This window comes from Myiozetetes cayanensis, unplaced genomic scaffold, assembly GCF_022539395.1.
Source record: "Myiozetetes cayanensis isolate MyiCay16 unplaced genomic scaffold, myiCay2020 scf2-11, whole genome shotgun sequence".
In the NCBI taxonomy this organism is placed as follows: Eukaryota; Metazoa; Chordata; class Aves; order Passeriformes; family Tyrannidae; genus Myiozetetes; species Myiozetetes cayanensis.
In genome coordinates this window covers 23,890,328-23,908,077 of record NW_026087411.1, presented here as the reverse complement: position 1 = coordinate 23,908,077, position 17,750 = coordinate 23,890,328, and the positions used below count along the sequence as shown (strand labels likewise).

General features: G+C 37.9%; 1 protein-coding gene across 7 annotated transcripts in view; it reads right to left on the bottom strand.

Moving 5' to 3' along the window:
- The window catches only part of EML4 (EMAP like 4), a 149,823-nt gene that overhangs the window by 68,266 nt on the left and 63,807 nt on the right, over window positions 1-17,750 (bottom strand). For all 7 annotated transcript variants that reach the window (XM_050314223.1, XM_050314221.1, XM_050314222.1 and 4 more), the window contains exon 2: window positions 1,705-1,887. In XM_050314223.1, the coding sequence (XP_050170180.1) occupies window positions 1,705-1,887 (183 nt within the window). The remainder of the gene's footprint in view (window positions 1-1,704; window positions 1,888-17,750) is intronic.

Below are 17,750 nucleotides of genomic sequence, written 5' to 3'. Positions count from 1 at the left end.
GACTAGTAGGAGCCTGTTACATACATGTATAATACTTCAAAGAAAACTTAACAATTGCTTCCTTGGGTATTATTTTTGTATGGCAATTCAGATCTTCTACTAATCCTACTCATTCAAGAAAATAATACACTGATCTCTGTTAAAACATTTCAAGAGTTTTTTAGCTATTGAATGAACTTAAAATATCGAAATCAAACGTAGAACTGAAGGTATTGCGAAAATCTACGTATGAACTTGTCTTAATCTCAAGCTTATTCTTCAAGGTTAATTTTAGACTCTTACAAAATTCTAGTGCTTGTATGTGAGCATTTTCTTCTGTGGTGTCTTTGTACCATCTATATATTATATATATATTCATTATATATATATATATTTCATGATTAACATTGAAGTTAATGTGTTTTCTGGTGACACTAGGTAACTGAACACAATGGGGACACATCCACCACAAATTAAATACAGTGTCAATTAGTCATAACCCACAAGTTCAGTGTATTAGATCATACACGTACATTTCTGTCCCTGTCCCCATCTCTTTCTTCACAGTTACAAGCTGCTGTTGTTCATTCGCAGAGATTTCTACAACCAACCTGAAGATATTTAAATATTCCACCCTCCCTCTGCACTGCCTCCTCCAAATAATTAGGTTTTTTTTCACTGAGCAAACTGACCTAGAGAATTTGGTATGGTCCCAAGATCCCCAGAAAGGAGATGGCCCCAAGGCATTTTGCAGAGCACAGTAAGTTTGTCCCGCCTGTACACAAAGTTTGCTGGGTATTAGAGTCAAAGGTTTTTAGTCATGTTTGTGCACATCTCAGCTCATCTGCATTTAAATGGGAAGAATAAGGTACTATGGTGCACACAATTTGACCACCGTTTTTCACTTGAACATTCTCTTTTTGTCGTAATGGACAGCAGACAGCAGACTGATTTAGTCAAAATACTTGCCAGAACTTTACTTACAAAGAGTTATAAAAGGAAGCCTCAATCTTGATGAGACCAGACATGTAAATCGGATAGATAAAAGCTGCATTTATAAGCAGCGATGACAACAATCTACCATTTAGCAAGCAAGAGAGAATGGCAGGATTCAGAGCTCAAGCCAATTACACATCATGACTTCCTTCCATCTGGCAGAGACACTACAAATTAATGAATTTGATATCTCTGCCACATCTAAAATAATTCAAACTTTCAGCATTTTCAGCTTTTGCATTTTCAGCCTGTATAATGCAGTCACGCGAACACAGACGATGTTGTATCAGTTCAGTGTTATTATACTGGCACTGGTCTAACAGATGTACTTCAAGGTTGAAACACAGGGATTGATCCCAGAGATGTCTGTGCAGAACGGTTTGATAGCATTACATGAAATTATGTATTTAATTTGTGGTGGATGTGTCCCCATTGTGTTCAGTTACCTAGTACCACCAGAAAACACATTAACTTCACTGTTAATCATGGAATCAGTTTTATATAAACGGTATAAAGACACCACAGAAGAAACCACTTCTAGGTGTGAATTATTTCAGATATCTATTAGCCATATAAATTTAAGCCACTATTAAAAATCTAACTCCTCCAGCTCAAAATATATCTGTTTTTCCAAATGTGACAGAAATGGGAAAAAAGAAGTGACCAATGGAGAACATTCTAACATGATTAAGACCAACTGTAGGAAGAGTTGGCCAAATATGGGCTTACCTTTACTTGGTGCTGATTTTCTCACAGAAGCTACATGGTCTTCAGAGATAGCGAGACGCCTTAGCACATCAGCCAGCGCTGCTTTTAGCACAGTGATTTCATCTTCTTGTTGCTGCACTCTCAGTTCCAGGGCTGAAAGACGGTCCTGGACATCGGAGGTGCTCGCAGCTGAGATGCTGTCATCTGTATAGCAGAAAGAGGCATTTAACTGGTTTGTTCTGAATTAAAAGCCACAGAAAGAAGCATGTACAGCACAAGCACATCTGTCCCATCATTCTGAAATACTGAAGACATTCAAACAAACATGTTCAGGCAAATAAGGAATGGGCATTATGTCAAACATCAAATTAATGCTTCAAGACAGAAATGTTACTAATCTTTATCTAACGTAGGAGGCTTAAGGAGTGTGGCCCTACTACAAGAGGCAAAGTGCTTTCTGTTAAAATAGCGCAGAAAGGAAAACACGCTTACTAGTAGAAGGAAGACTGAAATCAAGTTTTTTTAAACAGTTAACTGAATAAACTAAAAAAATATAAAACTGTGGTAAAGTTTTGCAATACATTCTTTTGGAACTGTTTAAGAATGTTAACTATGATTCTTAATATTAAAACCAGTTGTAAAGTTGTAAAAAAAAAAAAAAAAAAAACCAACAACAAAAACAGTTCCACAGTTGAAAATACAAGTATTGCTAGCCATGACCTAACTGCCTCAAGTGGCAACCCCAATTTAAATGGTCTAGATCAGAGTTCTTAATTTCAATTCCTTCTTTAACTTTTTTCACATCACCACCCTGTATGTGCCAAAAAACATACAACCTTATAACATTTGGCCTGAAGCTAACTGAAAAGAAATACACTACAAAAAGGTTCTAAAAAACTTGTTTGGCCACACAGAAATAGATTTGTATTGAAGGCCTAATACAGCAAAATCTCTTCTTCAGTGGTAAAAAGGAAATTACAGCTTCTGCTTACTCTTTGCCTTTGACAGTTCTTTGCATTATTTCTGCCAAGCCAAAATAACACGTAACAGATTTTTGTATTTGGCTGTTCCAAAAAATCACAGGCCAACCACTAAAAGAAAGTCTGCAAAAGAATACATTGCTCAATCACAAGGTATTGAATTCCTTATCCATGCTGTTTAAGGTTTACTAAAATCTCAGTAAGGAATTCTAATACAGTTCTACAAAATTTACCTGTATTATACAAATAGATAATTTAAGTTCATATTCTACAAAATAAATACAAACAGCAAATTTACATGTAAGGGTAAATAGCTAAAAGGTATTATTACTGTGATTATACAGAATCTTAACTTTACTTCAGTAATCTTATGAAGACACACGAAGGAAAAAAAAGTTAATGTAAACCACAATCCTAAAACTCTGTTTTTGCCTAAAAAAATCTTCATCTTAGAAATACTTGTGTAAGAGCACTTTTAAAATACATGAAACTAAAATGAACACTGAGCCAAATTCCTCCAATGAATTAAATATGAAAGAGATTATGGAATTCAATGCCAACTTCCATTCAGTTAAAACATGATACTCACTACTGAAGGACCAAGAACTGAACCAACCAAAATAAAGAACCACAATAATACTTTCACAACACAAACTAAATTCTTAAAATGAGCCAGTAAAAAAACCCCTAATGTTAATTCACAATAATTATTAAACTGAAAGGAACAGTTAAGGTTAAAGTCATTAAACAGTTCATACAAGACAGACAGTTTTGCATATTGATTTAATTCACTAATAGATTAAACCAAATGCACAAGTGTGTCACTTCATGGTTAATACTATATTCATTCAGGCTGATAAAAAGAACTGCAGGGCAATTAATAAGGCACGTAATCAGATTGAGAACCAGAGACAACAGATCAGAACAACTCTGAACAAAATGCCTTTAAGACCACCATTCTACCTGTACCTCCTATGTTCAGAAAATTTATTTTAATGACTTTCCAGCCCAGCATATCCAGTGCTCTCTCAGCAGTACTTTACAAATCCAGACCTGTGACAGCTACCACAGGTTAGGAAGGATTGTGCAAAATTCTTTTATTAAAACCCTCATTTTCAAAACTTAAAACCCCATCTGTTTTAAGGAGCTAGCAGAAGTTCCTACAAGCACACATACCTATGCAGCACATAAAAAGTAACCAAGAAAAATGTACGCTAATCCACGAAGAAAAGTTTTTACTTTAGCAACGTAAATGGACTTTAAAAAGTATCATGTAATTCATACTTCTACTATCCTTAAAGTATTTGTCTTTAAATAGCGGCACTGGACAAGTCAGAACGAACACTGAAGAAAACAATTATTTTCAAAATATTATAAGCTTTATAATTTCCTAGACTGGGTAACAGTCCAAATAGAAGAGAGAAGTTTGACGTTTCTTTAAGAAAAGGGGAGGAAAAAAACCCGCACTTTTTTCTTTCTTTTTTTTTTTAATTTCTTTTTGTCTGCCAAAGCCTTCAATTAATGAACTATTAAAAAGTCTTATAATGGATAAATTATGGATAAGTTCCCAGACTGCGCAAATATACAGCAGATCACTAAAAAACATTTGTAAAAGGAATAAGTAGCTATGTCAAATCATCATTTTAGAAGCCAAATATTACTGCGTTCCCTGTGTGGAGTCCAAATAATAGTAATTACCAAACCAGGAAAGGCTCATTGTTGACTGGTCTTTCTGATGTGCACAGATGCAAGTGTTCTGCACATCTCTGGACATATTTTTTTCCCCACCAAGTGCTAACATTGACAAGACTGTTTCTGTTGAACCCCAACAGCCCAAAAATGGGATATATTACCTGGCTGCTGCAGCTCCCAAAGCCACAGTTATGTCACTAATTAGAAACTTCAAAGAACAGGAGGGCAAATCTTTCTGCCCTATAAGGGTGAGCTGCAAATGCTCTGATCTCCTCAACATATCAAATGAGATGGTAGCAGAGCTGACTGATGCTCCCCTCTGTGAGCTGCACCGTGGAGGCTCAAGCCTTGACACAACACAGAGAAGCAGAAGAACCCTCAAATTCAACTACAAACCAACAGCTTGTCAGAGGTCACAGCTATGTAAATGGGGCATGAATAGAAAGCAAAGTAGGTTAAGCCATTTAGCTGATTCAAAGCCAGGCAAGGTAATGGGCAATGTGTGTACCACAGGAGGAAAGAAGTTTCAAACCACCAGCCAGCTGCTCTGCATCGCAGAGAGGGCACGTGAGGAACAGCAACTGAAAGGAGCTGGAGTAAGAATATTATTGGGAAATCAAGAATATTTTGGTTGATCAAAGAATACAGTAGCACACTGGGAAGACATTTTATTGTTCTTTATCATTCCACAGTAGCAGCATCTGTTTCAAGTGATGACAATCCTGTATTACCCTGGCAACTATTAGAGAATTAAAATGAATAATTCCCAACTCAAAAACCTCACTCATTACAGCAAATATTCAACTCAACTCCAACATGCCCTTCTTGGCAGTGTCTTGGAAAGTAATTCAACAGGGATTAGCTTAAAAGATGCCTTGAAAGTAAACACAACTGCAAGCTGTGAGATAATTCTGACAGATCTGCGTAATACAAAATTATACCTTTTCATAAGTTTTCAAAATCTCTTACAGATTTCTTCTTTCATTAAAAATACGTTTTACAATCTAAAGAACTACTTCAAAAGAAGTTTAAACAAAAAAACTTCCTTCAAGGGCATGCCCTTCCCCTTCAGAGAGGAAACAGCTTTTATACAAGAACAAAGTCACTTGTGAAGCAAAAGTCCATTTTCTCCCTTCCTTTCTCCCACTCCGAAACATCTGCCCTTTCCCTCATGCTGACAACAGCATCTATCCAGACCTTCCATGAGCCACTCTTTCTTTACTAAGTCAGAGGGAGATTTATTTATTTAAAGAGGGAAACCAGTTAAGCGAATATAGCAAAAAAATTTTAAGTACAGTTGACTACTGATTCATTCACTTGATTCATTTAAAAAAGACCAAACAGCATCATTTCGGAAGTGTTGGTCACGTTTCCCAAGCTGTTGATGACCTATGCGTTCAAGAGAGCCACTGGGAGCAAGATCCATTGCAAAGATCCATCTACAGTATTCGCTGACAGTAGCAAGGAGACATCCATGCAGATGTGAATCTAAGGTATTTCAGTCTTAAAAAGTGGTTTAAGGTAAAAGTAGTGGTGACAGCAAAAACATGCTAGCTCACCATACAGTACTGTAATGTTCAAAATAAGATGTTGCATTATTTTTCATAGTTCATCAGTTTGATTTTTAATTTTAGCCAGGAAACCATCAATTCTTCCCCTGCTTTTGGAATACGAAGGGATAAATATGCTGTATTCAGTACTTGTGAGACACAAGGATGAACGTAAAAATTAGGGTTCATTTTTCAGTCAATGAACAGCATTAAACAGACACATTACTCTGTGTGGGACTCCCCAACAGTCAGAGGCACCAAACCAATCCCAGCAGACTGAACCAGGCAGCAGCTCAAACAGTCCCTTAGACTTTGGCCAGGAACTTCAAGAGGGGTATCCAGTACGTAATGATGGTACTTTAACAACCTCCCAAGCCATGTATCACTCCTCTCCCCACGTATCACCAGCAGGTACGTGAGGATAACAGCATCTGAAAAGCATCACCCTTCATCACTCACTGCCTAAGAGAAATCTGAACTGGCTACATTTGGAAAAACAAAAATCTTACTACTGAACCATCTATTCTGGGCCTCCTCAACAATTCCAGAGCAGCCACTATCACTTCTCTGAGTCAATTCCTCCCAGCCTCCACCAAACGTAAGTAAGGGCTTCATTTTAGACAGAAGCAGCATTTCAGAAAAACAAAATTCTACAAACTCCAGCACATGGAAATTTAAACCACAGGGTGGAAAATTCTACGTTTCATCCAATAAAGCCACAGAAACCACAGGTAATTTTAAACCCCCGTCTGTTAAGGCACCCACAAAGTTTTCTGAGAGTGGTAAGAGTCTTTTATTAGAGAATAGCAACAGAAATTACTTGGATTGGTATAAAGAATTGGCTGACAATATCAGGGAATAACCGGCCCAAAAGAATGCTTTCTCACCAGTACTATGATCTGCTCACATCTGCAGGAAACACTGTATTTGTACAACTCGCAATTTTTCTTCTGAAGGGCAGTGAATAATTTCACTGTGGGTGAGGCTTATGTTTCCAGAGAAAAACCTGACCAACATGGTTTTTCTACCATGCTACAAGAAAGAAAACTCTCTGCAGTTTTCTGCAGATCACTTGCATTAAGACTAGATTATAAAGGGTGCAAAGATCAAGAATTGTGTTCCATATCTGTAATTTATAATTCTCAAAAAAAATCCCAAACCAATAGAATTAGACCCCACGCTTTTGCCCACAGTATTTTCTTCACCTCCTCCAAATGCCAGCACACAGACAAATTATCTCAGTTTTGTAAAGGATGTGAGTCATGGCAAGAACACAAAAACGGGAATTAGAACACACAACACAAACATGGAAGATTAAAGGAGCTCCCTCCAACCCAAAAAATATTGTATTAAGTTCTAATTTGCCCCTAGAACTAGACCACGTGGCATGGCAATGGATTGGGAAGTTCTCCCCAAGTTCTCACTTCCTGCAAATGCAAGACTCTGGCCTTTAACTCTCTCAATTATCCCATATATTTTTTGCTTCCTTTGGTAGTTTTTCACTCTTTTTCTTTAATCTCCCATCTTTCCCTACTGAATTGAAACTAATATGCTGCTCAATCTCACACTTGTTCCTGGAGACAAAAGTATAAGCTCTTTCTTTAAAGAATAATAGTGTAAATATTCACAAATAGGTACAGTAAATCATTAAGTGTAGACTGTGCAGTATACTAGCACTTCCAACACTAGGTAAACCTTAAATTTCTCTCTTCCAAAGACATTTCTTTAGTTTTTTGGGAAGGATGTGTGTTGTCACACATCACTCATTTGCTCAGGGTTGATACTGAATGAGGACCATTGTTTTGACCAAACTGTCTTTCTTGTATACCTCATGAGATTTTTTTAACAATTCATAGATCCATCTTATTTTAGTCCCCTACAAATAGTTAATATATAAGCAATATATTACTCTACATTAGCCTTTCACAAACCATTCTGATCACAAGTCAAGTGGCAAGCAGTAAGTTTATTTACACAGATTCTACTGCAGAATCAGACCATAAAACAAGAGTGTAGTATCTAGCAGATAGTGCCTTAAACATCAAAAGTCATCACCCCAATTGCTCATCTGCATTTTTAAACATAAACCATGTAAAAAGACCGGTTATTATTTGCTTTTAAATATAGCTGTGCAATCCACAATATTGTGATGGATACAGAACTTGGCCATGAACAAACCCAAACAACACCCCCCATTCAAAAATAGAATCTAACCACAGGAAACACCACCAACCTTCACTAAAGTCTGAAATTTAGACTATATCTAAAAACCTCAGTTAAAGCTCTGAAAGGAATGTCATTTATGCTGTTAAGAATTTATTCATAACTTGAATAAATGTAAACTGGTCCATCTGTAAAAGATCTATACACATCTGTAGATATTATCTGTAGATAATCATACACTCAAAACCTCAATTAAAAAAAAGGTGGGTCATAAACTGTTAATTTAAATCATTATAGCAATGCATTAAATTTCATAAGAACAACAAAAGATATAACTACATTGGACAAAGCTTCCTTAGGACTTCTCAATTCAGCATGACATATATTCATTTTACAACTGTACTGATTTGTCTGTAGATGATCTACGAGATGATTTTGCTGAAGCCCATGAATATTCTGCAATGCAATAGTTGCTACTGACTTTGATATTTGTGGACTGCTTTATGGTGAATTTGAAGCAAGTTCATGTCTGTGAACCTACTACTGCAGCATTACATTATAAAGAACATGACCCATGTTTCAAGTAATCTCATTTGAAAGGGTTGTTTGGACATGTAAGATGATCTACAACTTCACGCCTAATAATTAGTAGCTCTATTTGTGTATGCTAAACAGACTTGTGCACTTAGGCCTTCATATATTTTTTTGTCCTGACATGAAAAAGGAAGGAGAAAGATTAAAAGATGATACAAAAATATCCTGAAAAAAATAACTTGGGAAAAACCAGAAGTTACAGCAGATAAAAAAATATTTTTCTAATAAGCTTGAGCATGTGCCGCTGTAAACACTCAGTTTTAACACAGATTATCAAAAAATATGTAAGCATATAGATTCACAGGGCACTACTCCACCCATACTCTATTTGACCAACATGAGTGTTCTTCTTCCCTAAGTTTCCAGTAACTGTATTACCTACTGAGCACAAAAGTTTTATACTTTTATACTTGCTGATACTAGTTTTGATAGGCAGACTGTGAAAACAAAACAAACACTTTCAGACACTTCTCATATTTGACATTGATATCCATATAATTACTTGAAGAGGTAGGTAATTATGCAGGCTCTCTCACGTATCCTTCCCCAACTGCATACTTCATATCAGCTCCACCTCCATTGAGATGCATCTCAAGAGTAAAACCATTCACAGTTTTTCTCCACCCACTACTTAAAAAGCCTTGTGGTTTTCAAGTACTTTCCTTACCCTAACATTGCTTAGCTCTTGATGCTCCTGATATTGTTCTGAAGCTCCTGACCATTACACGCTTTGCCTTCAACCAGTAGGACAAGCGCTTTTCCTTCCAAAATAGTGTTTCTGCTCCAGATGAGTGACCTCTACACTCCATAGAGAGAATATGGGGTGGCTATGGGTACCTGCTTGGGATCCCCCACATAACTCATTCAGCAGCAATCCCAGTCACCCCAAGCGCTTTTCAGCATCTCATGCCACCTTATTTTCATGTCACAGTAAGAGAGAGGGGCAGGGAGCATCTTTTCAAACACATAAACTTTTAAATTCACGTAGCAACCAAAGAGCTGTGGATGAACTGCTCTACTCTAAGTTACATATGCATTAACAAAGCACTTTAGCATACATGTTAGTGTTCCTTTGCCAAAAATATTTCATGTTGTGCTCGAAGTGTTAGAACACTTCCATAGTAAAATACTGATTTAAAAGTTACAAACTAAAAAAGCATGAAACTATGCAAATTAAAAATTTCAGTGCCTGCAGATTTTCTCCTCTATCCTCCCTAATGCCCAAACTGATCTAACTAAAATTTTCCAAGAAAACAACTTTTCCTGTGCTGAAGTGGGACCAGATCTCTGAGGTCTTCCTCTTCACCAAGGGCTCAGCCACCACTTGCCTTCTTGTGCCACTAGTGGATGGTACCCAAGCCATCCTATGAAGAAACTCAGCAGGTTCTAGCTGAGTCAAGACAGAGTCAAAGCCAGTCACTACCTGGGGCTCCAAGGTAACCACTACAAGACAGAGAGAGGAGGAAGGCATCTCTCCCACCACAGGAAGAACCTGCATGCTGTGCCTAACCCAAAACATCAGACATCAGTGGGGAAAAGTGCTAAGCTCTCACAGGTACTCCCACCAGAAGCAGTCCAGCTTTTGACATGTACAAGGCTGTCCTACCTATGCACTTTGACAATCAAGCCTTCCTATTTTCAAATTAGGAAATTACTTAATTAGAAAATAAGGTAATTAGCAGATGCTTTTGACCTTAATCTCTTTTTAACTTAACTCCTCATCTGTTAAATGCACTGTCCTAAGTCACATAAACGTTAATTAACACTCGTGGGCTACCAACACACTACCCTAAGTGCTGCAGCAAAATCAATGCTTAAATTTGTGCATTTCTTGAAAAGTACGACTAGAAGTCTTGTCATAAAAATAACAGAAAGACATGCAAGAAATTGAAGGCAACCCAAAACACCAAAAAACTTCTTTTTAGGCAAAATCACCTTTTAAGAGTTCTGACTTGGGGGAAGACTATGAGCAAGTAATTAAAGGCTGCATCTTAATATCTGTATGATCCAGAAGATTAAATACAGTCTTGAAGAAAAACTCCAATTCTGACTTTTATGCTCCCTCTGACTTCCCACTCAGAACACTCTTCTTTAACCATATGTCAATAGTGCATAAATCTACAAAAAGACGGCAGTATTAATTGTTGCTGATCTGCTCAACACAACAAAGAATGACAATAACCATATTCAGGCTCAGATAAAAGTACTGCTATGCAAAACATCACAAAGTCCAGCAACAGCATAGAGTTCACCGACAAGCAGGGGATCATCTGAAACCCTGATTTTCCTGGAATATTCAGCAAACTTATTTATAAACAGACAGGTACCACCAATTATATGGCAGGCAAGGAAGGTGTGAAGGGCTTGTAAACGGAAAGAGTGCTTGGGGAGTGGGGGGGTGGGGGAACGAGGGGAGGGGAAAGAAAAGAAAAAAAGAAAAAAGCACTCAGAGTAATCTCAGATTCTCCATCTCTCTCTGCACCTCTCCCTCCCCTGGGGCCACTTATTTTTTAACTGCTCTTGTAATCGTGATGGTGCTAACTCCTTCTAAGAGAAGTGTCCGCATATTTAGAGAAATTTTTTCAGAATTTATGCCCAAATTCATACAGGTTACCTCTGATTTTTCAAACTCTATTTCCAAAATATATTTTTTTTCCAATAACATGCAAATAACATCCAATTTGCAAAACACTCAATCTTTAGATTGCAACAATGCAGGAAAAGTCCAACATTCCCCATCACTGTAGTGCATCTCCTCTGCTGCAAAACATTTGAGTTCAGTAGTACCAACATACTTTTAATCTGAAACTTATGGAAAACTTCCAACATCTTAAATATTTATTGCCTATTTGAGCAACAAACTTATCTGAGTTTTTGTCTGTGGTATGCTTTTAACAAGTACATTTTTGCCCCGGAGGAAAGATGGTTCTACTCTTTAACATTGCTATATTCTCATCAGTTCTAGAGTATAACTTTACAACAAAATAGAAAAGCACTGAAATCATTAAGTGAGATAACATCAGGCAGAGCAACATACCCTCTTCTTTTATGGATGCATTTTATTTAGTACTATGCAATGTTTAGTTGCAAAATTTTATTGATCTCAAATCCTGACACACAAACAAATAATTTTTAGTTTATGTTATCTAGCAATAAAGTTAGACATTATCTCTGAAAATAAAAGTGTTGTTGGAATATTTCTGACATTTTTTGTACTGGCTGCTTCATTGTGCTGCTCATTTCCTTCCCCCAGGACTCATAAATATCTAATTTGTAACATCGAAAATATCACTTTACAAACTAAGTTTATTTGATCTCATTCTGTGCTGTTCTAAGCCAATCTATCGTAAACGCCACCATGCAAAACTCCATCAAGTCAAGAAAAATAGAATCCTGGCCCATAGTAGTAATTTCCTTTCCCAAAGAAATATGCAACTCCCTCTCACAAAACACTCCTCTACCCTGCAGGGGAAGCCTTCCCTTTCAGCTCTGCTGGAAAAAGCAGTATCTGGTGGGTTTCTGTGCTCAGCAGAAACATGCTTAAATCAGAGCAGGGGGGACGGCACTAGGGCAGGTGTACACAGTGGGGTAATTTGACAGCTCTTATCTGCCAAGTCACAGGATACAGTGATTTCAGATAAAAGTAAAATCTGTTTCGAAATAGACTTAACAACTCACCGCCTTATCTTAGTTTTCTGGTATTTCAGGTATAGGAATTCCTTCCACTTATTCAGGCTCCTATGCGACCACTGTTTTATTTCCTTTCAATACCAGAGCCCATTTAGTAAAATGCCAACTTTCAGCTTCCTCTCTGAAAAGCTAAAGTGACCTTGAAAAGTTATTGTCCTTCTTTGCATTTCCTTATCCAAAAGCTAAAGATTACAATACACTCCTGTAAAAAATAACCTCTGTTAAGAGACAAGCCTTCTGGTGGGAGTATTCATTCCAGTGACAAGTTTTCTCTTGTGACCATCCACCACAGCTGTGGTGCTGCTGCAGTGGGGCCAGGATGGCTGGTTGTGCTTGCATGCCTGTCATGCTTGGTCCATTCCAGTGGGCAGCATCTCCTGCAGAAGGCACCCCTTATCCCAGCTCTGTGACAAAAATGTTATCCTTGCTGCTGCAGGGGATACCCTCTCGCAGTCGTTCAACCTCTCCTGTGTCTTGTAGGCAAGAACAGACATAAGGTTTGGTTTTGACGTTTTTAAAAGTCCATTGTTTCTTGGGAGTGTGAGGCTAAAGCTCTCTAATCAAAAGCTTGATCCAAATCAACACTTCCAACAGTAGCAATCACAATTCTGCTTTTGTTTACCTCCACCAAAATGTCTCCCCAAATTCTGTAACTGCTTGCAGCTCTGGTACTAGACGAACACCTCTACAACAGCTAACGCTTACTCCAGGTGGAACCAAATCCACAGCAGTTTTGTTTGGGGCTTTTTTTGCATGGAAGAGAACTAAACTGTCTTCATAAAGACTAATCATACTATAGAGGCAGCTAAACTCTTTGCTTAGTTTCAAGGATAAAGCACAAGCTGCATCACTCCCACACAGGCAACCTGTAAGGTGGTATCTGCAGCTGCTCATCTCACATTAGTCACAATCTCCATTTCAATTACTACAGAAGAGCAACTATTGAGAAATAAAGGGAATATTTGTGCATTGTGTGTCATAGAAAACACAGGCCAGAGAGCAAGCAGAAGTATCTATGCTGATGTAAGTCAACAGCCACCCTCAAAAAGGTAAACAATTAAACAACTGACTGGTTCTTTAGTTGAGCTCCTTTTCTTTTATTATGTTAGCAATTAAACAGCCTTGGTGAAGTAACAGCTGTAAACAAGGTGTGGGTGGAAAGCATTGCTCACACCTTTCCTGCTGCTGTGACTGCTGCTGCCTGACAGCAGGCTATCTAGACATTAATCCTGCTGTCCTGTAACATGCTGCTTCTGAATAGCTGCAGAAATGTTAAATATTAATATTCATTATTTTACAAAGAAAGATAGTCGTTTAAACATTCAGACCATAGATCTATCATCAAGTGTTGCTGCACTTTCCTTAGCAAGGACATGATCAACAATAATTTTTGACAAATGCTCTGTGTTAATAAATCATATGAAACCATAATGAATGCATGCACAGAATTTGCTTACATGGGAAAAATACCTTTTTGCAGGGATATTTTTTCCTTTCTTCACAAAGGATCCTGTAGGAAAACACACTTCTGTGTGGAAAGTTTGCCAAAATTTGTAAACTCAAAAGGGAGTCTACCAAAGTTATGTCTATTACAGTTGCTTAAATACATCACATTTGGTACCATAAACAAATTACTTCTCTGATCTTTCTACAGATGGAGTCTCTGAAGTGTAAAAAATGCTCAGATTTCTCTTTCCACTATTTGCTACAAAGCAAGTTTTTAGGTAAAGAAAATATCCCTACAAATAGTAAGGGAGACATGACTAATCATGGATATGTCTGGTATTAGAAATACAACAAGTACTACAAATACTTGATAGGGAAACAAGAATTGAATCTGGTTGAGACTAAGTGACAGCAGTGTCCCAAACGATGAATAAGTTGAATTTTTTTCCCATTTATTTCCTTCTTCCACAAAACTAAGGCATTAATTAATCAAGAATTGATAGCAATCCAAGCCTCCTCAGAAAGAGAAATCTTTATATGCTTAAGTACATAGGTTCAAAGAAAGCAGAAATGTTTTGCTGTAGAAGTACATCAGCACCAATGCAACCAGACAGGCTGTACACTGTCACTCAACTGGCCACTGCCCCATCAGCTGTCACTTCCTTTGCAGACCTATCTAAGTGCTCTTCTCTTGGCTATCACTGGGTACCATTTTCAGCTTTTTGTAAGAGATCAGGAACAGCAATGCTAGGTAAAGCCTGCCTGCAACCCACAGAAATAAAGTTTATAGTCTTATACTAATACACTTCAAACTCAAAGTGAAAAATATACTGGAAAAAGCTATATATTGTTGGTCTCCAGTGCTTGCAATTCAGTTCTATTTTCTTTTTTATGTCCTGGAGATTTCTATTTGTTTGATAACTGTGGGGGGAACAACCTAAATCCAGAAAAATAGTAGTTACTCTGAAAGCAGCTATTATCTTAAATCACTGAATTATCCAGTTTATTCCTCTAATGCTTATGTTTTAGAATTGATTAATTCCACATACACTTACTAAGCATTAGCTATGCTAATTCAGCTCTTTATATGTATAAAAGAACCATCCGGGAGCACACTATTTTTGCACAATGCTGCCAGTCAAAATAACAGGATCCTTCATGCATGAGAAAGAGTTCTCCCACCACAACACAGTACATCAGTAAGAACATTATTTTATACATTTTCATCATTTTCTACTCTTTCTGACAATCTTATTTTACTATCTTTATTTTATTTTTAGCATTAGGAAAAAGAATTTAAACTGAGCCAGGATGACCATGTTCTTTGGGCTGCAGCCAGGGGTAGGGCCACACAAACTACCAGGAAGCCAGCCCAAGACAGAGTTAACAACATCACAGCTTCCATGTAGCAACTATTCAAGCACACACTCTTACTCAAGACTAAATGCCAGGTTGTTTAACCTACTAATCCACATTTAGTAACCTACTGTGTCAACATGCTTTTGGTTTCCACCTCCAATTAGCCTTCTGCAGCTCATGTGCAAGCCCACACTCTTAACTAGGTGTGGCCATTCTTTGCAACTTGCAAAGTCGCACACAAGGAAGTCCTCATACGAGAGCACTACACGACATGCAGCCTGTACATCTCTGAGATGTACCTCAAAAAATACCTCACTGCTCAAGACACCACGCCATTTACTTATCAAATAGGTAAAATCATGGAAAGAATCTGAAGGACCAACCCCATCAGCTCCTTCCAGCTGGAAGGGAACATTTCCTTTGATGCATTTCATGGATATCTGACTGTGGGTGTTCTCACGATTTTAAATGGCTCTGAAGAGCTTCATGGGCAAACCACAAAAAATTAATGTAACTTGCAAAGTAAATTTTTAGAACATACAAAGAACAAAAAAGGTACTGGGAGAGAAGAGCAAAAGAAGAAGACGTCACCTAAATTCTACCTGGTTGTATGACACATAAGGGCATCTTCTTATCACACAGTGAAAAAATTGTGATTAATGACCATCACATATGGTTATTCCTCCTCTGTCCCTGCTCACAGAGCAGGATCTGCACGTCCAGCAGTTTTTCTGTATTTCTCTTGGCAAGTTCTGCTCTCTAAGCTGCTCTGAGTCAATGCAGAAGAAGAAGGTTGAAGAAGCCTTTAAGTTGAGCACGCTGCAAGGAGGAAGTTTCCAATGACACCGCTTTCCTGATGAATTTATTTGTCTGTGTGAAGCAGGGGTGTGATATAGTGTTCATAAAGATACTTTTTTAATCAGGGCATTGCTCAAAATTTGAGAGCAAAGACTCGGTGCTGAGAAAGTGTGTGCAGTCTGAACCTTTCCATCTGACCTTTAATGACAAGTTTGCTGTGTCAACTCCACCTTTGACATTTCACCAATTTCGACACTTCAGCAACTTCAAGCGTGGCTTGCAATTACTTCAACTTGCAATTACTTTCTGCAACTGCAAAGAAAACACTACCCATTACCCTGCACGAGTCACTATTATCTCCTTAACCCCCTTTTGATGACTAATACATATTCCTAGAACCGTTAGGAGTGAGACAGAGACCTGAAAAGGCAAAGTAGAAGAAACATTTCCCAAAAATGTAACTATAGTTTTAAAAGGTAACTATCAAGTTAAAGAAATGAGATTGCCATTGAGTCAAGATAAGAATTAGCCTTCTAAATAGTGTGAGATGAAAAAACCCCTACAGATCTTTACACTGTATGCAATTTTATATACACATATCACTGTTGTTACAATGCAATACTGCAGATATTTAGTTAGATGCTACTGAGCAATAACACCCTTATTTACCAAAGTATGTATCAAATACACTGAAAGACTTTTAACGAGATGTGTACATTTACAAACAAGTTAACAGTCAGAAACATGCAGAGTCAAACACTGTGTTTGACCTCACAGAGAGCTCCCCATGGCTCTGCACAATGCCACTGCACCAGCCTGTACTGTGCACAGATGGGTCAGAATAACCATGTCCCCTCTCTGGGGTGGTATCTGATGAGGAAACAGCACTTTGACAATAAATTTAATGCAATAAAGCCTTTTTATACAGCCCATCTAGTTTACAGCTCACTTCATTAAGCATAGGCTCAGCTAACTCACAAAGCAAGTAAATTCTGCTTAGTCCAACTGTGCCCTTCAATAAAAGATTCTTTTAACTCAGCCAAATTAATAGAAGGTGGTAAGTAAAACTATACTAACCTGATAAAGAAAGAGAATTTAAGAACAAGTATATATTATCCTCCAAAATATAGCAGATAAGAGGCAACAATGGTACTTTCAAGAACCACAATGAGATGGGATTTCAACTCTAGACTAACAGAAAAAAAGCTGTTTAGGGAGATTTAATTCCCTGAAATAGGTTGATACTTGGTTTATTTAATTAGTCCCCATCCAGTACCTATCCATTTTAGGTAAAATACTAAGCTGAAAGTAGGACTTCTATGTCACATTTATCTATTTTTTCCTTCATAACAGGCACTAGAAAGAAAAAAGCCCTTGTAACATCCAAATACTCACAGCAAAGTTCCTTATGTCAGATACTAATTCAAATTATTAGTACTTGTGCATGAGCATCCAGACAGAGAAGCAAAGTAGCAGGAACTGTGGCACATGCAGGCCACTGTCACTCCCTGCCAATGAGGCAGGTGGCAAAACCACAACCAGTCGAGGTGCCCTCCAGAGAACAGTGACAGCCCCTGGGTGAGAGGCACCAAGCCCAAGGAGGACTCAGTGTCACCCTTGGAGAAATCCTGTAGAGCCACCACCATAATAATGGCCAGTCTTCGCGAGCGAAGATCCGGGGAAGGTCTTTACACCTTCCAGCCTGCGCATTGGATTTTTTTTTTTAAGGTGAGACACAGTGTGCGCGGAACTGAGCCCACCCTTTAATCCTAAGGTTCATCTGCCGGGGCCAAGC